This window comes from Odocoileus virginianus, chromosome 26 (genome assembly GCF_023699985.2).
Source record: "Odocoileus virginianus isolate 20LAN1187 ecotype Illinois chromosome 26, Ovbor_1.2, whole genome shotgun sequence".
Taxonomy (NCBI): domain Eukaryota; kingdom Metazoa; phylum Chordata; class Mammalia; order Artiodactyla; family Cervidae; genus Odocoileus; species Odocoileus virginianus.
The window spans coordinates 34,385,951-34,409,332 of record NC_069699.1 but is presented as its reverse complement, the minus strand read 5'-3'; the positions used below and the strand labels follow the sequence as shown (position 1 = coordinate 34,409,332).

The window sequence follows — 23,382 nt, the reverse complement described above, 5'->3', positions numbered from 1 at the left end:
AGCTTGGGTAGGAGGACAGTGAGTAAGCTAAGGACCCCATTTAAATCATGTTTTTGGAGAATATGCCCACAGTTGACAACCAGCTTAAAACAATTTTTTTAATGGTTTTTCAATTGGGAGACAGGAAAGCAACAAAGGCTCAGAGTCACAAGCTTGGCTTCTGACAGGAGACAAGCCTGGAAGGAAAATTAGTGATGTGGCCAAGCTGCACACTTTGGCAGGTACATGTTCAGTGACTAGAGGTATCCCACGACATAGCATCAGCCCCATGTAGGAGAGCTAGCCTTGGTAGCCACGTTTTGGGAAGAGAAAGTAGAAATATGGAATTTTAAGTGGATTTCCCCACTTTTTAAATATTACCAACAAATCCCTCCCCACCCTTTTCCTGTAAGATCACTAAACAGACAGACAAAACAGTAAACTCTTTTAGGCCCATGGTCTTTGCAGTGAGAGTTGAAGAATGGAGAGAAAAACGTGTAACCTAGGAGGTGGCTCAGATTCACACACTCCGGGATCCTGTGCTTTCGGGGCACATCACTGGGCACAGGGCACGCACTCCATACATTTTCACTGAATAAATAAACCTGCTGGGGTAGCCCTCTCCTGAGATACGGAGAGAGAGGAGTCAGCCTTCCCTCACCTCCAGCTCAGGAGATAGAATCAAGTCAGAACCTTTGTGGTCCTCGTTGTTGGGCCTGCCTTTGCAGCCCTTTCTCTTCTCTTTCACAGCCTCTCTGCAAGCACCTAGGGGTACATTCTTACACTAAAGTTCCAGGGTTTGCCTGGAAGTGAAGAAAATTTAAGAAATAAAAAGAAAGTGTGTACTGTCATGCTTAAAAACAGGACCAACTCAGTGTAGCCTGTACTTCCTTTCCTCTATCAAGGTTAGTGCAGTTTTGCTTAATTTTGATAGACTCAATTATATAACAAGAAGTGATCCAGATTATGCCTTAAATTGCAACAAGGCTCTCAGAGTCTTAAAAGGACATAGAAATGTAACTCTTAGAAAATGAGTTCTTTTCTTTAAAACTGATAAGATGCTGCCCATGTAACAGTGTGGGCTTTTTGCTATTTAAAGTTAATGAGAAGACTTTTCTGAACCCTTGGGCATTCCACAGAACCTTCTTTTATATCAAATTCTGCTGGTATCCATTTATTTATTAGTACAAAAAGATTGCTGTCTTTTCTGCAAGATTATTTTTGTTGTGGTTATCAGAAATCAGTTCCAAAAATTTAAGCTCAGGTTAGGGGGCCATTTACCCTGCAGGTCCAGGGGATTCTTAAAACCCTACAGAGGATGTGCTTGGATCCGGTTGGAAACTATACGTGGGACAAGAAAGCCCTGGAACCCCTTGGGCAGAAGCCAGTTCCTTTTCTGTCCTCTGGGGTTCCGGGGCCCCCTGGGACTGGTTTACTCTGAGCAGCATCTTCACAGGTCAGTCTTTGCTCACTGGTCTTTGCCTAGACATTGAGAGCACATGGAGGAGCTTGCAGCCTGAACCAGAGTGGACCCTGTTCATCCCAGTTTCTGGTTCTCAGAGAACGAATTCAATGTCTCAGGTTGGGTCATGTGTCCAGCTTTGGCCAAAACACGAGTTTGGAGTCCCATAGTATGAACATGACTTGGCATTGGGAAATACGGTGCTTACAGAATCACCATGGGCTCGGCAGCCACTCTAGACAAAAGGCATCATCTACAATCTCCACCTCCACCCCCCAACCGAAAGAAAAAGAAAGTAAATCTATGCCTCTCAGGACTTTGGAGAACATTCAAATTATGTCTCTTTTTGTTTCATCTCCTCTCCCACCTGTAATGGGCTGTCACTTTTAAAAAACCTTTAAAAATTATATTTATTGAATGCTTATTATATAGTAGGTGGTGAATGAGTAAAAGCTATCAAGCTTTATGTTTCTGTTGTTTGGAAATATTCTCCAGTCTTCCTTTTAAATTCTCTCTCTCTTCGCAAAAGAAAATAAAACGGCTGTTTAGACAGTTTGGTGTACTGAAAAGGGAACTAAATAACACCAAAGGCCTCCGTTCTGGTTCTAGTTTCAAACCATTTATTTGCTGGGTAATCTTGAGCAAATTATGACCTCTCAGTTTGTTTCCTCAGTAGTAAAATGGAGATCATAATAACAGCTCTTTTGAACACAGTGTTATTGTGAAGATAAAATGAAAGAATATATACAAACGTGATAGTTTTTTTTTCTTTTTTCCTATTGCAGAAAGATTTCTGACCCCTATTCTGAGAAAAGTTACTATTTTTAAATGCTTATTTTTAGTAGTTGCCACTACCATTTTTCTCCAAGAATAGGGTTTCTCTTAAAGCATTTTTACAGTATTCAGGCTAGTAAATGGTGAATTCTTTTAAAAGCAAACACTATCTTGGGGGAGATTTTACAGCACTCAAGATCTGATGACTTCCTGGAATACTTGGAGATATAGCTGAAGTATTCTGATGGAAAATTGAAAACTAGCTTGACCTGGAGAAGTAAGGTCAAGCACATATGATGCCAGTGTTATTCTGTCTGCGTCTCCAGCCTACCTTGAAGGAATAACCATCAGGGAGGTGGCTATCTGTAGCATAACATCTTTAGTGGCTGCTTCTATCCTGGGAATTTGTAGTTTCCCTTGGAGTGATTTGGCATACTTGTAAAATTTGGCAAAGCTGTTTAGGATGCAAAGAAATGAATTTTGGCTCAGGACAGACATGTTAAACAGGATAGTGGCTTTTATTGGAAATAAGGCAGAAAAGAAACACTAAAATAGAAATCAGAGAAAAATTTTTAAAAGGTAAGAGACTGGGATGCAGTTTGAAATCTGAGAAACAGCTGGTTTATAAAGATTGTAGGAATGATTACATTGCTGAATAATATTTTGTGAGTGAATAAAACAAACTGTTTAAAAAGGGAGAGGGGAGGGATATGATCCAGGAGCAACTTAAAAGCCAATAAAGGTAATTATGAATAAATGTTCAAACATGGCATAAAATTTCAGCCACTGAGTTTGGCAGAAGCTTTATTAGCACCTCAAACCTTAGAAATATTTGGCTTGCCACCTTCGAGTGTATGATAATAAATATGAGTTGAGGAAAGCAGTATTCCTGCCTCCCGACCTTGATGAATAGCTAGTGAGGATTATAGGAAGAGAAGTGTATTGCTAGTGAATTTTTCATATGAAAGCAGCCTGCCTTGTGCTTTATACTTGAACAGCATCTGTGCCATAGTTGTGTCGTTGCCCATATTTGCTGTTCTTTCTCTCCTGCTGCCTGTCAGTCTTGAACACCAGCTTAATTTCTAACTCTGGCTTGTTAATACACCAGCTTAATTTCTAACTCTGGCTTGTTAATCTCTGGTCCCTTGATTCTTTACCTCAGTGCTCCTCCCCAAATTAGTTTGAATAGTGCCCACATTCTATTTTTTTTATTTATTTTTATTAGTTGGAGGCTAATTACTTTACAATATTGTAGTGGTTTTTGCCATACATTGACATGAATCAGCCATGGATTTTAAATGTGCATGTATGGACAAGTACAAAAATACAAAGATAAGGGGGTGAGTTTGTGTGTGTGTGTGTGTGTGTGTGTGTGTGTGTGTGTGCTTTTTAGAAAGATGGTTTAACTGAGCTCTTGTTTCCTGTCTGTACTATTATAAATTGCTTTTATAAACTGCTGAATGATAAAGGACAGAGAGAGCTCTCCAAATAACATTCTCACTTGGTGTGTTGTGTGTTTAAATCTGTGATTCTGACAGGTTTCATAGAAGCAGGCTTCCTGAATAGTCATTTTAAAAATTAAGTGAAAACTCATTAGTGGCAAATTACACAAAATGATTTTAAGCCCCAGGAGGCTGACTCTATGTACATATTGAGTAGTCATTTGTTCTTAGTTTACTGTATAAATATAGCCAATTAAATTCATTGTAAAAAAAAAACTGAATTGTGTTTGGTATAAAACTGGTACAGTGCTTCAGATTTTAACACTTTGACATTTTAAAGCACATAGAATAATTTGGGGACATCTGGCAACTAATGAGACTGTAGATTTCTGATTCATTTTATCCATTATTTCATCGCTTTGCCTGTTTTCTTTTTTTTTTTTTGTAGGTCTGAACAAAATTAAGAAGAAAGAGCTTCTACAATCACAGCAGATGAAGATCCACTAGTAAATTGATCAAGATTTTTGACCAGCCCTCCAAAGAAAAGGTAACTTGCTCTTTCACCATAGCAGGGCTGAATAAATGCTGCAGTGCCTCTGATTATAAGAGTTTGAGTTCTACCAAAGGATGGTAATTTTTAAAATTTAAGGTATCTGAGTAAGATCTTCAATTTTAAACATAACCCCGAATATGATCGTATTAATGTGAAATGATGGTGAATTTTAGAGTACAGTATTTTTAGATGTTGGTCAGATGAAAATCTTCAAAATAGCCCTCCCTCCCCCAAATTCAGTAAAATTTTTGGAATACTTTGGAGATAGGAAATCCACCCCCCCCATCCCGCCCCCATCTATCGTCACCTTTTCCTGCGAAGCTGTCTAAAGATGTGCTCTTGTGTTTTGTCCTGTTTCACTTCGCCAAACTCCTGTTTTCTTCTCTCTACAAGCAATGTAGATGCAGCTGCCCAGGGCAGGGGAGCACTTAAGGAAATTGTAAAACAGGCAGGAGGACTTTAGGCACACTTTCTGGGCCCGGTGCCTTTGCCCAGCCTGCCAGAAAGCTCTCTGCTCATGAGCAGTCCCAGATCTTCACAGAGATAGCAGCCACCGTTGGTTGAGTTCCTCACTACATGATCGCGATTTTCCACTTACTATCTGGGGCGGGGGGTGGTAAGTTTCATACAGTGTGAAAAAGGAGAAAAATTGCTGGAGGAATTTTTATTATTTAAAAAAAAAAAAAAAGATCTATGCTCCCATCTACTCTTAAAAGAAATGAGGGGGCTTCCAAGTTAAGATGCAGTTTAAGATGAGTCACTGAAGAATAAAACTGAAAAGAATCCAAACAGGAAAGGCCAAAGGAGTTTCAGCCTCTGCAACTGATCAGCTTACATATTTAGATGACAAACCGCAGTGTTTCCATCAGATTGTAGGCATCTGTAGTAAAGACAGAACCATTTTGGACAATATGAACATGCATCTTGACCATGACGAGGCAGAAACGGGAGCTTCTAGAAGGATGTGGCAGTTTTTTTAAGGTGTTTAGAAGAACACAAGACTGGGTAGCTATGCAGTCTCAACCTTCAAAATAGGCCCTTAAAAATTTCCAGCCCAAAGCTGAAAGGCCAGTAGTGGAGAGGTATCTTTCAGTGATCATCACAGTCAGAACTGAGGATGGCATTCTCTGTGGAATGTCTGAAAAGTGCCAGAGAAGAGAGAAGCAGGACTTTCCTAGACGGTGGTCAGCAGCTGGAAAGGGTGGGATATGAGGTGGTGAGAGGAGAAAGTAGAGAAAAATCATATCTGACAGAAATGCTAGAGGAACTCGTTAGTCCATAATTGTTTACTGAGCTTCTGCTGTGTGCAGGATTGTCCCTGAGGAGGAAAAGAGAACAATAGGAGGTGATTTTCACAGACTACTATTCTGATGAAAAATAAAATACAATAAGATTGTTACTGTTCAGTTGCTAAGTCATGTCTGACTCTTGTCAACCCCGTGGACTGCAGCACGCCAGGCTCCTCTGTCCTCCACTGTCTCCCGGAGTTTTCTCAAATTCATGTCCAATGAGTTGGTGATGCCATCCAACCATCTCATTCTCTGCCGTGCTATTCTCTTTTTGCCTTCAGTCTTTCCCAGCATCAGGGTCTTTTCCAATGAATCAGCTCTTCGCATCAGGTAGCCAAAGTATTGGAGCTTCAGCTTCAGCATCAGTTCTTCCAATGAATATTCAGGGTTGATTTCCTTTAGGATTGACTGATTTGATCTCCTTGCAGTCCAGGCGACTCTCGAGAGTCTTCTCCAGCACCACAATTGAAAAGCATTAATTCTTTGGTGCTCAGCCTTCTTTATGGTCCAACTCTCTATACTGAACTTTGTTGGCAAAGTAATATCTCTGCTTTTTAATACGGTCTAGGTTTGTCATAGTTTTTCTTCCAAGGAGCAAGCGTCTTTTAGTTTTATGGCCACAGTCACTGTCTGCAGTGGTTTTGGAGCCCAAGAAAATAAAATCTGTCACTGCTTCCACATTTTCCTCTTCTGTTTGCCATGAGGTGATGGGACGAGATGCCATGATCTTATTTTTAATGTTGAGTTTCAAGCTTTTTTATTCTCCTCTTTGACCCTTATTAAAAGGCTCTATAGTTCCTTCTCACTTTCTGCCATCAGAGTGGTACATACAATAGGATACCAGGAAGCCAATGACAAGGGGTTAAAGAAGTATCACAGACTCAAGTCTGCAGGGATCAGATGTGTGGAGGAATGAAATGCACCAGGTGAAACTATGAGAAACTATTAGATTCATGACCAATCTCAAAGGGCTTACCTTTTCAGTACCAGCTGACTGTAGACTCCAAAATCCATTCAGCAAGTATTAATGGAGTGCCTGCTTACATGCTGTGCTTTTCTGGGCACTGAGTATTAATTAGTAAATGAAAGGAGCACAAGCCATTGTGCCACGTACCTTTTAATGAAAAGGAACAGATAACAGATAGCAAATATAATAAGTAAATACAGTGATCTGCCTTCTGTTTTAATAAAAACCACTCTGGTCACACTATGTATCCAGTTAGGCTATAGGGAGCAAGGGTAAAAACAGTGAGAGCAGTTAAAACTGTGGTTACTGAAATAACCCAGACCCATCAAAATGTTAAGAAAATGGAAATCTTCACCTTAATGAATTTTCTTGATTGTTTTCAAAGTTAGCAATGTAAGAAAAGAATTTGAGTCAACCTAAATAAGTCTGTGGGATTCTGCCATGTGGTGACACTTTGCTACTATGGGTATAGAAGTGATAAAGGAAGTAAGAGAAAGGTGAGGGCTTTGGGACAAGGCTAGCTTGGGAAAGGTCAGAGTGGATTTGAACCTCACATCAAAGCTTGATTTTGATTAGCGCATGAAACTGAACAAAGGGAAAAAATAAGGCGTGCAACTAGTCACAGAAGTAAAAAGGTAGAACCCGAACGTCCGTCAACTGATGAATGGATCAGTAAACGGTGATATATCCACACACAGTGGAATTTTATTCAGCCATAAAGTAGAAAAGTTACAGATATGTGCTCCAACCTGGGTGAAGCTTGAACCGTATGCTAACTGAAAGAAGTCAGACACAAGAGGTCACATACTGTATTGTTTCAACATTGTGAAATATCCAAAATAGGCAGGTCTATTGAGAAAGAAAACATGTGGTTTCTAGGGGCTGGGGGAGGGATGGGAGATGGGGAGTGAGCGCTTAATGGGCACAGGGTTTCCTTTCAGGGTGATGACGTGTTCCAGACAAAGCTGTGAATATGATTCATCACACTGTGAGTGTGCTCAGTGTCACTAAGTTGTCCATTTAAAATGGTTAAAAGGGTGAATTTTATGTTATGTGAATATTACCTCAGTTTTTTTAAAAAAGGACGGCATGTGGAAAAGTATTTGAAGGATATGTGCTTTACATCTTGTCTAGCTAGAGTGGAGTCTTTGTAAGGGGGTGTGACAGATGATAAAGCTAGAAGGAAAAAAAAAAGGATGTTGAGTCAGATAGTGAAAGTTGTTGACTGCCAGGCAAGCAGTTTAGATTCTCTTCTGTTGGCGCCTGTAAAACCCAGCAGTGTCCGCTCCACAAGTTCCTAAGAAGGAAACTGAAGCAAGGTTGGTACTTTGGGAACTGCAGCCTCTGGGTTGCAAAGCAAAGCAAGCAGTCTCTGGCTTTATCAGTCTAGGATATTTCTGCTCACCTCATGGAATTTTATGATACTCTCATGGAAGTCTCCAACAAAATTAATTTAGAATTTCCTGATCTTTTAAAAAAAAACATGCTTATTATAGTTCCTGATTATGAATGTTTGCTATTAAAAAATATTAGGTAACTATGTGAGGTGACTGGTACGTCAAGCTCACCTTGATTGTGGTAGTTGTTTGGAGATGTATGTGTGCATGCTTAGTCAGTCAGTTGTGTCCAACTCTTTGTGACCCCCTAGACTGTAGCCCACCAGGCCCCTCTGCCCATGGCATTTCCCAGGTGAAGACACTGGAGTGGGGGACCACTTCCTACTCCAGGGGATCTTCCTGACCCAGGGGTAGAACCTGCGTGTCTGCCTCTCCTACTTCATGAGGCAGGTGAATTCTTTATCACTGGCACCACCCGTGAAGCTGTATGAATCCACATCTGTGGATCTTTCTCACGTGTCTCAAATCATCACACTGTACACCTTAAACATACACAATCCTTTGTGTCAATTATATTTCAGTAAAGCTGGGAAAAATGTAAACATCATATAATCCCTAATAAAAAGCCTCTTTAATTACATTCCTTCCCTCTCTACTACCCATAAGTCTAAAGTTATCTACTGTTTCCTATACATAGATTTATTGTTACTATATTTATTTTCACAAAAGTGGCACATATTATGCATAGTATTTTGTTATGTCCGTTAAAAATATTTATATCTTGGCTGTCTTCCTACTTCTTTCTTTTGGATTGCTATATTACATGCTAGACCTCCATTTGTAAAGACTACAATAAAAAAAATTGAAAAGCAAATGCCATTTACCTCTTATTACAAAGAAAATACAGTATCATAAAATGTAAGAGTAACACTTGGTGAGCACTTGCTGTTTGCCAGGCATTCTTCTAACCATATTAATTTGCTCAGTCCTTGTAACAACCTGATGAGGTGGATATGGTCTGACCCTCCTTTTGCAGAGAAGTTACCGAGGCACAGACAAAGTGTGTCCTGTTACATTTTGGTAACAGGTCGATGGATCGTTAGTGGCAGAAATGGGCTCCAAGACCAGCCTCAGCTCCAGCTTGTTCAGTGGACCTTGTGATCAATGGTATGAGAGCATAGAGATTTTTCAAGAGAAGTCAATCTGAAATTTTGTGTGAAATTTTCCAAATTTTAATGTTGGCTTTAAAAAATAGCTTTATTGAGATATAATTTAAATGCCACACATTTACCATTTGAATCATTTTTAATACATTGACAATGTTGCACAGACAGCACCTCTATATAGGTCTAAAATTATTTCATCAGCCCCAAAGGAGACATTGTTTCCATAAAGCAGTCACTTTCCATCCTTCCCTCTAACCAGATCCTGGAAGCGGCTCATCTGCTTTGTTTCTATGGATTTACCTGTTTTGGATATTTGCATAAATGAAATCATGCAATATGTGACTTTTTGTGTCTGGCTTCTTTTACTTTGCTTGTTTTTGAGGCTTATCTGTATTGTAGCATGTATTAGTATTTCATTCCTTTTAATGGGTGAATAATACTCCATTGAGTGGCTCTACCTCATTTTATTTAGGCATTCTTCAGTTGGTGGACACCTGGGTTGCTTCCACCTTTTGGCTTTGTGAAAAATGCCCTTATGAACATTGGTGTACAGGTATCTCTTTGAGTCTCTGCTTTCAGTTCTTTGAGTGAACGTCTAGGAGTGGAATTGCTGGATCATATTGTAGTTCTTTGTTTAACCTTTTAAAGGACTGTCAAACTGTTTTCCACAGTTTGACACAGAGGCTGTTTTCCACAGGGGCTGCACCATTTTACTTTCCACCAACAATGCACTTTGATGCCTCCACATCCTCACCAACACTTGTCATTTTCTGGTTTTTGTTTCTTTTTATTTCCTTACTGGCCATCCTAGAGGGTGTGGTGTGATACCTCATTGTAACTTTGGTTTGTATTTATATTACGACAAAAGATGTTGAGCATCTTTTCATGTGCTTGTTGGTCATTTGTATTATCTTGTTTGGAGAAATGTCTATTGAGAACTTTTCATATTGTGAAAATTGGATTATTGTGTCCTTTTTAGTTTTAGATGTAAGAGTTCTTTATACATTCTACATACAAGTCCCTTATCAGATAAAGGATTTGCAAAAATTTTCTCTATTCTCTGGGTTCTTTTCACTTCCTTCAAGGTGTCTTTTGAAGCACAAAAGTTTCATAATTTCATTGAAGTCCAGTTTATCTATTTGGCCTTGTTTTGTAACAAATACTTAATAAGTTGGATTGCAGCCCTTTAACCATCCACTTGTGACTGCAGCTGCGCAGCCCCTTCCCCAGAAAACGACGGGGAAACGTTCTGTGAAAATACCTGTTTAAACGTTCTGTGAAAATACCTGTTTTCTGGAGGAAGACAAGAAGCTCTGGAAAGCAGCTAAGGTCGAGTCTCACGAGTGGTGGTTTTGTTTTGGTTTACCTTTTCTGCTCCTGAAGTTCCTTTGTGTAGAGCAGTTGGGTGGAGAGCAGGATCAAGGTCTGTGTGTCCTGCAGATTTTATGCTGGTCAGAAGCATAAAACTGGTTAAAATAAAAGTTTGAAACTTTGCCTTGAGTCATAGATGGAGCCATTTAAAATCAAAGTTGCCATGAGAATGAAGTAATTGTGTCTTTCTGGGAAAAAGGGTTTAGGGACCATGAAATTTAGAAAGTCATTTGGGTTCAGGTCTCTCCCTTTGTATAAGAAAATATTTGTGTCGGTTGGGGATTGAAGATAGGGACCTGTATTCATTTGCAGCCATTCATTCACATGTTAGTGAAATGTAGTTAAATCTGCATGCTATCTCTCTCTACCAAGGAAAGGAAGGTTTTATGTTAGAGGTGGAAAGAGATGCAAACCTTTGTGGAACAGTCTGTCTTTGGGGAAGCAGTTCAAACCCAGATGGGTTCCTGAATCGGTATCCACAAAGGGTGTGGCAGTTAGGGGAATTGTGTTTGCTGGATCTATGTCTTTGCTTGGGGCTGGAACTTTGCTGCAGAAAAAGGGGAAACAGAGCTGTGTTGTCCCTTCCTTCTTGTACTAGCACACTTTCAGTTAGTCCTAGAGTTCAGCCCTGAAGCATTTTGCTGACCAGCTTGGGGACCTGGCCACCATACATCTTACAGTTTGTGAGGAGATGGTTTCCATGTTCCAAATGACACTCATATGTTGGGAATGCAAACTGTTAATTCATGGGAGACTGAACATATATATCATTGCCACCATGATTTCAGGACATATATTCCCTTAACCTCAGTCCAGGAGGTCCAGTTTAGATTTAGAGGTGTATGAGATCCTGTAAGCTTAGTGTGAGAGATCAGGAAAGATATTGTTAAGGAAAAAGAACTTGAGGGGGGGATGTGACTGTAGGATTTTAGCCAAAGGAGGGTAGTTTTATAGATGGTGTGATCCATGTGAACAAAGACTTGAGAGCTGGGATGTGGAGGGGGAGCATACTCAGTACTATGATTTGGTCATTTTGGCTGGACTGTAGGGTACCTGCAAGAGGGAACGCTGTAGATGTGGTGGAGCTAGGCCTGGGGCCAACTGTGGAGGACCTGAAGTGCTATGAAAGGAGTGGTTATGAGTTGAGGGATCGGTGCTGAGCCCCTGAAAGTGTTGGAGCAAAGACTGACATACTGACGCCATGCTTTACCCTGCAAGAATGACGGTAGCATAGCGTGGCTAGATTAGAATTGGGGCTTTCTATGTGACAGGTGAGGTGCTAGTAATAACAGCTGTAGACTAGGGTGTGGTGTATGTGTGCTCAGTCGTGTCTGACTCTGTGCGACCCTATGGATTGCAGCCGCCAGGTTCCTCTGTTCGTGGAATTTTCTAGGCAAGAATACTGGAATGGGTTGCCATTTCCTTCTTCAGGAGATCTTCCCGATCCAAGGATCCAACTCATGTCTTCAGCATTGGCAGGCAGATTCTTTACCTCTGTGCCATCTGAGAAGCCTGTAGGGTAGGGTACTTTTGTACTGTTAACTTTCTTAATACGCCTCATAAACCAGATACTCTTGTTTTACATCATTTTATAAATGAGGAAACAGGCTGAGAGAAGTTCGACTTTCCCCAGAGTTATACAGTAAGTAAGGGGTAGAGCTAGGATTCAGCTTGGGTGTATTGGCTGTAGAACACATCCTCTTAACTGCTGGGCCCGAAAGATGGTGATAGTTACTGTCTCTTCAGGGAAAGCTGATTGGTACAAAGGTGACATAGGGAATTATTTTTAACAGTGTGTTTAATCTTTGCATTTTATTGCATCTGAGGCAGTGTACTAGAACTATGACTATACAGTCAGCCTCTTTTTATAGCTAAACATTAGTCCAATTTTTCCATTCCATTTCTATAACTTAATCCTTTTCCTCTATTTTTAAAAGAACTCTTTAACCTTAAGGCTCTAAATAAAGATTTTAAATGAAATTTGTGAATCATTTAAAATTACAGGCTAGTATCAAATTCCTAGAAACATTTGGGTGTTATTCAGTTTAAAGTTATATGTTAATACCTTCTCTATGTGTATTGTTAAATTTTCTCTCTTTCAAAGCAGTTTACTTTTATTGGTGAATGATTCTTTGGGAGAATTTGTATGTAGCTACAGACGTATGATTAAGAAAACAGACCAAAAATGTAAAGATTTGAACTTTTGGGCAAATGACATAGTTTACAGAATGACTATATATACAGGTTAAGTCTTTTACATCTAGTTTTTAGTTGTCTTTGGCTGTGCTGAGTTTCCGTTGCCGCAGGCGGGCTTCCCTAGTAGTGACGAGCTGGGGCTGCTCTCTGTTGTGGCGCATGGGGCTCCGTGCTGGTGGCGCGTAGGCTGAGTCACTCTGCAGCAGGGGCGTCCTCCAGACCAGGGTCACCTGCGTTGCAAGGCGGACTTCAATCACTAGACCACCGGGGAAGCCAGGGTTAAGTCTTTAAAAAGATAATTGCCTTCATCTTTAAGTCTCCACTTTTTCAACTCTCTTTATTATTCCCAATTTTGCACTTGGTTTTCAGCAGTTCCAGCCACTGAGCTGATGAATTCAGTTTTTTCCACTGTTCTCCCCCTACTGGAATACTCATGTAACCATAACAGGCCAGAAGGTATTTCATTAGAGGGAGCACAGTTAAGGAGAGGCCTGGCCTGGGCATACCCCTTATGCAGAAGAGCGCCCTGGCTCTCTGGAAAAGAGAAAAGGAAAGAGAGAGATGTGGTCAGAGAAGGGAGAAAGGATGTAAACAAAGGCACAGCCAATTTTAGGAGGAAAGAAACCCACAGCAACACATTCCTAATTCAGTAGTTCCAAGTTTCTTGTTACTCAAATGATTGCAGTCCTTTGGGGTTGATGATGGAGAATCTCTGTTATCAACCCTGTAATTTGCACACATAAATATACTGTAGTTGCTGGTTTTCAGGTTTATTAAAATGTTGTATTGGGACTAGTGGTTCTTTCCAAACAAAAAGGCTGGTCATGTGGGGTCTTGCATCTTAGAAAAGTTTTAGACAGTTTCAGCCATTTTATGTTAAACTGGATTTAAAGATTGTTTTGTTGTTTTGTTTTGCATTTAGTGATGCCTTTGGCCTTTGAACAAAGCATTTTACAAGTGAATCTGCTGTGCAGAGAATCCTTTTTGTAAAGAGAGACCTTGTTACCCTTGGCACCTACTGGGAACATCCCTAAATTTGGATGGTGAAGTAAGGCCACCTTTTAAATACATCCCTGGAAGGGATGAAATGCTCAAAACTTGGCAGCGTTTCACTTCTGACGGCCTAGTTCTTAAGCCACATACAGTCTAATTGGTGGTGACAGCCTTTTCCATAAGAGCATTTTGATGAATTAAAAAAACTTCTCCTACTTCTCATGTCCTCAGTGAAATTACTGTGTTGTGTTCAACCTGGTGCCTTACAGAGTGCCTGATGCGTGGTAGGTAAGCAGAACCTGTTTGATGAGTTTGAATCTTCATTACTCAAACCTTATAAAACCTATCATTTATCTGTGCAGACAGATACTAAAGATCTTCAGAACTCTAAGACAGCATCAGAAGTATACTGGTAGGAGAATTGATTGATAGCATACAAGGAACACTGTTATATGAAAATAATAATAATAAATGAATGTAAATTGTATTGCTCATGGTTTTACATATTTTTTGGGTGCAGAAGAGGGGTATTTAGGTAAGAAGTCATCAGGTCATCCTTATTATCAAACCAAGTTTTTGAATTTCTGTTGTAATCTTGGTTATAGGGAATGCCCTTGATATAAGAACACTTTTTAAATGTTGCCTAAATTTGAGTTTCAGAGCACTGTACTTTTCTCAGCTATCTGTTTTGGCTTTTGTTGGTTACTCATTCAAACTATTGAGAAACCCAAACCAACTCTGGATATCAGAAGCTGCATGTTCTAGAAGGAGTTAGGACTTTTCATGGGTGAAGAGAATGTGGTAAAAGTCATTGACTGCAGGAAAAGAGAGATGGCCAGGAATTGCCTGTCATTCTCTTGGTGATCACATCTTCAACTTGGTAATGCAGTTCTCAGATAAGAATTTATCTGAATTGCTCAGTGTGATATAAGATACTTGTTTATAGTGTTTGTTTTGTCTTTTGTGCTTTCCATGTATCTTTTCATGCAGTCCTCAGAAGGAACCTGGCTTTATCTCTGTTTTACAGGTTAGGAAACTGATGGTCCAAGTAAGTTAGGCGACTGGCTTACATTACATAGTTTGTAAGTGAAAGAGCCACTATATGAACCCAGAAAAAATTCATAGGGACTGGCTCCAGAGCCCTCCCTTGTTTTCCTCATCTGTAAATAGTAATACAACTCCTGCCTTACACAGTTGTTAATATTAATAGAGATAATGCAAAAAGGTACCTCCAACAATGCTTGGCACCTAGTAGGTACCCAATAATTGATAGCAGCTATTAGTAACAGTTTATCTTAATAACTATCATAATGCTAAGAGGATATTTAGCATTTTTTAATTTTAAGCCCTGTTGTGTTTTCTTTATTAAACCAGTCAAAAAGAGGGGGGAGGTATGAAACTGGAATAAGCATGGAAGTTGAAGTATTACAAATTGCCATATCGACCCCATACTAGTGAATGCTGAAGTGTTTTCACAGGTAAAAAGGGGGAAATCGAGCCCTATCTTGAGGAAGTAGGGCTGTACTCATGTTTGCCACTCTTCCCCTTATTTTTGTTTTCATCCTGTACTCTCAGAGATTGGAAGGGCTGAACTCAATAGGCAAACTCTGTTTGGAACCTACATACCTGGGTAGCCCTAAGCTTTTCTTTTTAATGGCAGCTCCAAATGCCATATACTTCAAATTTTTGTTTTTCTTAAATGTAGAATATTGCAAAATAAAAAATAATCCATAAATTGTGTGCTTTAGTTGCAGAAAATCATTAAGTTAGGGTTTTTTTTTTAATGTATTTCTGTAATTCTACAGATTATTCAGTGATTTGGATGAATGAAAAATTGAAGGTCTATGTTGGTGACATCAAGATTGAGGGCCTTTGTTACAAGTTAGGAACTGAACTACTAAGGAAATTATGTTTTACCTACACATTTTTTCTCATTGATCCTCTTCTGTTGGAAGTTAAAATTTTAGAAATGATTTTTTATCCTACCAATCATTTCTACTATTTTTGGTTATTCTTTTTTTTCCCCTTGCTTCTTAGATAAGGACAGGAAGCATCCATAACTTCACTTTTGGGAACTTTTGTTTGCATGTCATCCAGGAAAAAATTTACACACTTATTTCTAAACATTTTAAAAATAAATTCATATACATACGCAATTTTTAAATTTTCTTCCACTAAAGTCTTTAAATTTTGAACCTAAAATAAGCACTTTCCACAGGAGCCCTGGGTTGAGTTTAGGATGCAATAACGTTTCATTATTTTTTACTCTTCTTTAAATATCTTTATATTTCTGAGAGTTGGACTTTGTTCCTTTTGCAGCTAAGTTGGCCACCTCTGTGACATCAGATGTTCCAGATTAAAAAAAAAACATGAATAATAATTTTAAAAGATGAATAAGCCTGCTTTTTTCCCATCTAAAGAATGACCTTCTAAGTAAGCAGCCTCAGGAGTGTGCCTCAGGAGTGCGGATATTATTGCTATGTGAAACATGCTGATTAAAATCATTGTTTCTGTCTCAGGCTGCAGATTTTTCACATCAGTTTTAAGTAACAGTAATGCTAAGAACACTTAATTAAAAGCGCTTGATATGGTCTGCTACTGTTTCAGGTACTTCAGGTGCTTTAGTTCATTAAGTAGCCCTTTATTTTACCGTCTTTACCCATCACTTGAACAAGAGCTTTGCGCGCAACGTGTGTATTGCAGAAGGGTGCTAAGTTTTGTGGGCCAGTGCTTAATTGAGTGAAAAATATCTAACAGAAAACAGTATTTTCTAGGAATGCTGTACATTCACCTAAGCCCTATCTTCTCGCCCTGCCCAGGCAAAGAAATCATAACGAGGGAGGGAGAGACCAACAGTTTGAATTAAAACTAATTAGACTTGGGGGTGGTGAGGAGGGGATGGGGGTGGTAGTGAATGAATCACTTCCAGGAGCATTGGAAAGGGAAATATAGAAATTTGGAGCCGTGTCTCTGAAACATGTAAACGGATTCGCCTCGGTCTCTCTCCCACTGCATCTTACACGGATTTCATGGTCTCCTCTTTGCTGAACGAGCTCAAGTCGCCCGGGAGCACGCGCTGATCCCCCGTGGTGGGCTTCGGGCCGACACCTGGGATAGCACCTGGGCTGCATTTCCTCGCCTGCCAGTGGTTTCCTCCGCGCTAGGCGTCCGCTCAGCGGCGGCTTCCCATTCATGCTTTTGACAGCCGCGCGGCCGCTCGCGAGCTGAGAGCAAAGAGCTCCTTGAACCCGCCCCTGCTCTTCGGATCGGACCCGGGCGGGAAGGCCCGATAGCTACGCCGCCCGCTGGTGTCTTGGGGCCGGCCGGCAGGCCGGCCGGTTCTTCCATAGGTGGCTGCGTTTCCGACTTCGCCCTGGCTCCACTCCGGGGGCTTGACGTGCAAACTTCGCCCGAGCGAGCTGAGAGGGAGGGACCGGCGAGGGGGAGGAGGCGGCGGGAGGCGCCTCGGCTTAAGGGAGCCGGCCGGGCGCCGCTGCTCGGACGGACGCGCGGACGGAAGGAAGGAGCGGGGCCGCCGGGCCCGGCCCGGGGATGCGAGCGGCCTCAGGGTGGGCAACCTGGGGGCCCCGGGGTGCGTCTCGGGCCTCCCCGCCGTGGGCCGCCGCGGCGAGGCGCGGGGCTGAGGCGGGGGCAGCTCTGGGCGCCGGCCTCCGCGCCGGGTGTCCGCGGCGGAGGCAGGCTGGGGACCCTACGCCGCGGTGGCGGGCCGCCGGCTCTCGTCCCCTCCCCCGAGGGGCACTGGAGTCGAAAGCGAAAGCGAGCCCGCGCCGCGGACTTTGCGCCCAAGGCGGGGGTTGGGGGTGGGGGGTGGTTGAAGGAGGAGAGCTGGGGGTCTGGGCGGCCGGGGGCGCTGTCAGTGCGCCCCACCCGGCCCGCGGGCCGCGCACGCCGCCGGAACTCCCCGGCGCCTCCTTAAAAGCAGCCCCCGCGCGACTCTTTTCCCCCTTTTTTTGTTACATTGTAGGAGCGGAAAGAATGTCGGAGCGGGCCGCGGATGACGTCAGGGGGGAGCCGCGCCGAACGGCGGCGGCGGCGGCGGCGGGCGGAGCAGCGGCCGCGGCCGCCCGGCAGCAGCAGCAGCAGCCTTCGCAGCCCCAGCGGCAGCCGCCGCCGCCGCGGCGCCTACGGCCGGAGGACGGTGGCCCTGGCGCCGCCTCCACCTCGGCCGCCGCCGCAATGGCGACCGTCGGGGAACGCCGGCCCCTGCCGAGTCCCGAAGCGATGCTGGGACAGTCGTGGAATCTGTGGGTCGAAGCTTCCAAACTTCCTGGGAAGGACGGTGAGTGTCCACGCCCTCCTCTTCCTCTCGCAACCCCCATCCCCCCATCCTCAGACCGTTCTCCCCTCCCCCGTTCCATGGCCCGCCCCCTCGGGGGTCAGAGATGCTATCGCCGGGCTGGGGAACGCGGAGGTGCCCGCACCTACTCCGTGCGTGCGTGAGCGTGCGTCACACTCTCGGCAACTGACCTGCCTCTCCCCTCCTCCTGTGTGTGTGTATCTCCTAGGGACGGAATTGGACGAAAGTTTCAAGGAGTTTGGGAAAAACCGCGAAGTCATGGGGCTCTGTCGCGAAGGTGAGTCCAGCCCCCTGATGGAGTTTGTACAAATCCAGGGGAAGTATCCTGGCCGGCTGACCAGGGCTGTAGCTTGAGCCCACCTGAGCCACTCCGCTCCTCCCACGCGAGGATGCTGTCTGATGAAAGGGGAGGATGGAGCGTTTGGAAAATCCGGTTTCCTGGGGCTTCGTGTATCCGGGAGCATCCAGAGCCCTTCAGTGGAGGCCTGGCTGGGTGGTTTAAGCAGCATTGCTTAGTGATGAACGCTGGGACCAGCAGTGAGTTTAACCCACGTCTCTTCAGGTCTGACCCCTTATGGAGAAACGCGAGGAGTGGAGGGAGGAATTCTCAGCTTCCAAAAGCTTCTCCACGAACGTCTTAGGGGGTTCTGGAAAGGACACCTTGCCACCTGTAATTGTCTGCCAGCAATAAAAATGAATTTTTAAAAAGACAGCACTTTACCTGTACAGCCTATTTCCATAGGATTTATGTTACAAAAGTTCATCAAAAGGATCATCACAACCAAGGAGCTGTTGGTCGGATTTTTTTTTTCTTTTTTGTATTTTTATGAAGGTGCCAAAATCAGCCGGGCAGGGCAAGGGGGGGGGGGGAGGGGTCGGGTCACAGAATTTTATCTGGTGAAACAAGCCTTTGGTGCGCTTAGGTAGTGAAATCAAAGTCTAATTATTGGCCAGTTTTTAATAAAAACTGTTTGGTAGAAGGAAATAACTGTAACTAAACGTGGATCTCTAAATGAAGGATATCCAGGAGCTGTCAGACTTTTACTTCAGGTTATCTTTTTTCTTCAAGCAGTCCCCTGTGCTGTCTGAGGCCTGTGTCGATCCTGGGCACATGGTGGTCAGAAAGGACTAAAGGTGTCCAGTCATTTCTAGACTGAGTTCAGGCTGCTCCTTCAGTAGTCGTATGGACCAGGACTTAAGTGAGGTTCGGTATCCAAAATACTGAGTTTATATTCCCAGGGCAACTCTATTTCTCAGTGTGGCCATTTATTTTGGCATTGTTATTGTCAAGGGCCCAAGAATAGGTGCAGCTGTGGCAAGTGAAACATTTTAAAGTCCAGAGTTGGCCCATTGTTACTCTTGTCTCCACACTTCTTGGTTTTAGTGCCTGTCTTGTCTACATGTTCACAGTTTTGGTTTTTTGAGCTAGCTTTTTGTTTGCCTCTTGGCACTCCGGAAGAGTAATACCAGTGGCAACTTTCTGAGAGCTTCCAATTGGAGCAGATTAGAGAGCAAATTAGTTGATTTTGCGAATGAGAATTGCTGTTTGAGAGCAAAGGAAAGGAGGGAAAGCACAGGACTTGCTGGCGGTGTTGCAATAGGAAAAATCAGTTGTTAGTCCGGTTTTAGTGTTGAATTGGCAGCCTGCCTGGGCTTAAAAAATTAAAATCACTAGGTGGTAACTCTCCTTGGAAGCAGTTGGAATAGAGCTTTAGAGGACCTGACCCTCTCCTGTTCTTAGTTTTTCTTCCCTGGGTGTGGATATATTTTCCACAAAGAGTTTCTAAATCTGTGTGAAAACAGGGTGCTAATTATTGGTAATTCCCCTATAGAGGTTGAGTACATTTGTTTGTATTTCGTTGCACTACTTGGTCTGGATTGAGACCCAACCAAATGTAGTTGGCTGGACCCACTTTTTGCTGTATTTATTATTTTCTCTTTGGGCATAGTCATTAAGATCTAGGACCTCTTAATTCCTCTCTTGAGGCACAAAGGGATCATAAATTTGGTTCTCTGTGCTTCTGACCTATCAAATTATTAGTGGCTATAAGCGGTACCATTTTTTTTCCTAAACTGCTCTAACCGTTCAGAAGATGCTAAAGCAGCCAGGGTGGCTGAATTTCTGCCTCCCAGTTTTAAGTAGAGACTGAAGTTTCTAATTCAGTCAATTTTCGATTTATTTGTGACTTTGTGGATTTTCTGGGATAAGTATAAGGGTGTCCAGCACTTTAGACCGTGGGCCTTTGTTTTTCTAACAAATAGTTCATGTCAGGCTGTTTAAGAATGAAAATACATTTTAAAATTATCAGACACTTATCCTTTGTCTTTGATTGAGATTATCTCCTACCAAGGAAAAAGTGTTTTGGAGTTCAATTCTTACTAATTCTTCTTGTCAACAAAGTTAAGTTGAAAAGAAATATGTAGATAAATTGATACTATGAATGACGTATTAAGTCAGAAACTCCTTGTCTTGGAAGATATTTAGGAATATTGACCAGACTTTGAATTCTCCAGTTTATGATTGTGCACCTGAGTTAGAAACCTGGGTTTGAAGTTGCTAAACATTGTATTTCAGCTTTCAGAATCTAAATTCCTCTTTGTCAAAGGAGATGATAATACCTACTTCCCATGGAGGTTGTAAGGGTTGAAATTAAATTAGATAATGGAAAATGACTCCGTTCTTACTACTTCCTTTCAACCCTTTCAGCTTCTGATAATCTTAGGCCTGATCTCCTAATTTGGTATTTATCTAGGTCAGAAATTTTTAACCTGGGGCTTGAATTGGCTTCAGGGGGTTATGGTTGCCCTGAAATTGTATGCAAAATAGTATGTTATGTCCACTTAGGAGGGCAGGTATCCCCAGCTTTTCTTGGGTTCTCAAAAATTGTTCACTTATCTCTACCTTCAAAATTTCTAAGTTACAATCTCTCTTTTTTTTCTTTTCCTCTCTATTTGCTCTTGTAGTTTATTTTGTCCAATTGTTTCATGATGAGTGTGCCCAAGAGTTAATGCTGTGGGAGAGGTTGGGACTGTTGACTTAGGTGGGACTGAGATTATCTGTGGTTTAACAACTGTGTCATCCCCCTGTTTTCCTATTAGCACAGGTAGATAAATGTTAGGATAAAATATCAGTTATCTTTCAGAGATCAGCCTGTTTATCATTTATATCATCAAATTTTTATTGCCTTGCTTGTTTTGTTCTGTAATATGTAATTTTATGGCACAGTTGGTTTTACTAGGATAAGATGGATAATACATGTTTAACTTTCAAAAGACTAAATGCAGAAAATTACTTTTTTCTTAAAGGTGATTTTTGAAATTGTATAACATTAATTATGTTTAGATGAAATTAATTGGTATGAGTGAGTAAGGTTTTCGTGTTGGTACCTAAGCTTGCTACCTAAGTCCTTAAATGTAAAAACATGAAATGCCTTCACTTGACAGCAAATTACAAATAAAACATTGTAGGAGTCGACAGTGAAAATAGAATGTTTTCTTTGGAAAGTCATTCCTAACTTTTCTTACGCCCACCGCTTGTACAGTATCAAAGTACCCCGTATTTTTCCTTTGTCTAAACTCTCTTCCTATCACCATATGAAGGCGTGTGTTATGTGATGGCTGTTTTATTAGAGTGCAGGCTGCTAGAGGACAGGGTTGTATTGACGAAGCTCCTGCACATTGCTTGTGTTCAGTGAAGATTTGCCCACAAAATAAATGAACTGGGCTACTAGGAAGATTGAAAAGTTTAAGTGACCAACTTTCCATTGTATTGTGATTCAAAAAAAGGTATCTATTCTGTGTAGGGATGTGCTTTCTGGCCAGGGACTGTTGCTGAGCTTTTCCTGTGTCTCTGACCTGAGTTTAGCACTCCATTTACACTTTTCCAGAAAGAGTGCAGGCAAGACACCATATTTAGGCGAGTGAGTAGGAGGGTGACCTCGAGTGATAGCCACAGTTGATGACAGGTGACCTGCCTGTCAAAATAACAGGGACCTAATTGAGCCTGGGTGAAGATGGAAGAGAGGTTGGTTGACACCTGCAGGGAGCTAGGTACCAAAGGAAAAAGAGAAACACAGATTGAGGCAATGTACCACCTTTTTCTTTCCTGGGGATAAAAATTGTTCATAGTCAGGTAACTGAAAACAAACAGGTATTGGTGGGAAGGACTATTAAAATAACTGTGTTATAGACATAAAACCTCTCTGAAATAAAAAGCATCTCTATTTTTCTCTAGGGTTTCTCTTAATGCCACCCCCCCCAACTTTTCTGATGCACAATTTCAAATACACAGAAGTAGAGATAGTATTTTAATGAGCCTCCTGATGTCTTTCCCATAGCTCATGAGTCCCTGCCCAATCTTGTTTCATCTCTGCCACACTCCCCACACTGAAACATGTCTCAGACACCATATTTCTTTTGGTTTTTTTTTTTTAATGCTTGCATGGACTTCAGCTTCTCTCCTGGCAAAATGGAGCCTTACTGCACTCCGCTCCTTCTTTTGAGGCAAGGCATGCTTCCATGAGCCTGAAAGGGTTCTGCAGGCAGCAGGGCTTGCAGTCTGCTGATACCTTAAGTAGAGACCCAAAGTAAGCCTCAGACAGGAATCAGTGTGATCTGGGTTCACTGCCTCCGGATTGCACTCACACATTCAAGGAGGGCGGGTAACGGCATTGGAGTGCCCACACTTGACGTTCTGTGAATGAGCACTGTGGCTCCAGGAGGCAGTGTCCTTGCTCACAGTTCCTGCTAACTCTCTGCCTATGAAGTCTGCGCTAACCCAGGAGTGAGAGGGCCTGGGTAGACCTAGAGACACTCCTAAAGAAGGAATCTTTCCCCTGACCTTAGTATGACCCCTTAGCTACGTCACTGCGGATTGCAGCCTCGCTAAGACTGCTTTTTTTTTTTTCCTTTTTAAAGAAGTTGTGTTACTTATATTTATTTTTGCTGTGCTGGGTCTTCGTTGCTGTGCAGGCTTTTCTCTAGTTGTGTCAGGTGGAGGTAATGCAGGCTACGCAATACGGTGGCATCTCTTGCCGTGGAGCGTGGGCTCTAGGGCAGGCGGGGTTCAGGAGTCGCAGCTCCCGGGGTCTAGAGCGCAGCTCGATAGATGTGGCACACAGGCTAGTTGCTCTGTGGCGTGCGGGGTCTTCCTGGGTCAGGGAGCCTGTGTCTCCTGCACTGGCAAGTGAATTCTTTACTACTGAGCCACAGGGGAAACCTCGGAGAATGCTTTTTATATTGAGTGGTTGACATAAAAACTCTAAAAAGGAGACGTTTAGTTCCTGATTTGTAGGACAGTATGTGAAATTCAGATGTCAGAGTCCCTCAGTAAAGTTTGACTGGAACATAGCACGGCCGTTCATGCACTTTTTTTTCTCTGCAGCTTTTTTCTCTATGCAGTGACCTGTGGAGTTGAGGAGGTGTGACTGAGGCCATATAGCCCACCAAGGCCAAAATGAACCATCTGGCTCTTTACAGAAAAAGCTTGCCATCCTTGTTCTAATGGATTTCTTGGTTAATGAAAAGAAACCTTTT

General features: G+C 42.3%; 1 protein-coding gene across 2 annotated transcripts in view; it reads left to right on the top strand.

Annotated features, from left to right (window-relative positions):
- The window catches only part of ATXN7 (ataxin 7), a 132,338-nt gene that overhangs the window by 24,956 nt on the left and 84,000 nt on the right, over positions 1 to 23,382 (top strand). The window contains exons 2-4 of one of the 2 annotated variants that reach the window (XM_070455732.1): positions 4,106 to 4,204; positions 17,515 to 17,829; positions 18,056 to 18,124. In XM_070455732.1, coding sequence (XP_070311833.1) covers positions 17,526 to 17,829; positions 18,056 to 18,124 — 373 coding nt within the window. In that variant the 5' untranslated portion in view covers positions 4,106 to 4,204; positions 17,515 to 17,525. Of the gene's footprint in view, positions 1 to 4,105; positions 4,205 to 16,449; positions 17,099 to 17,514; positions 17,830 to 18,055; positions 18,125 to 23,382 lie in introns of those variants that run through there. The other variant, XM_070455731.1, reaches the window with a different exon arrangement.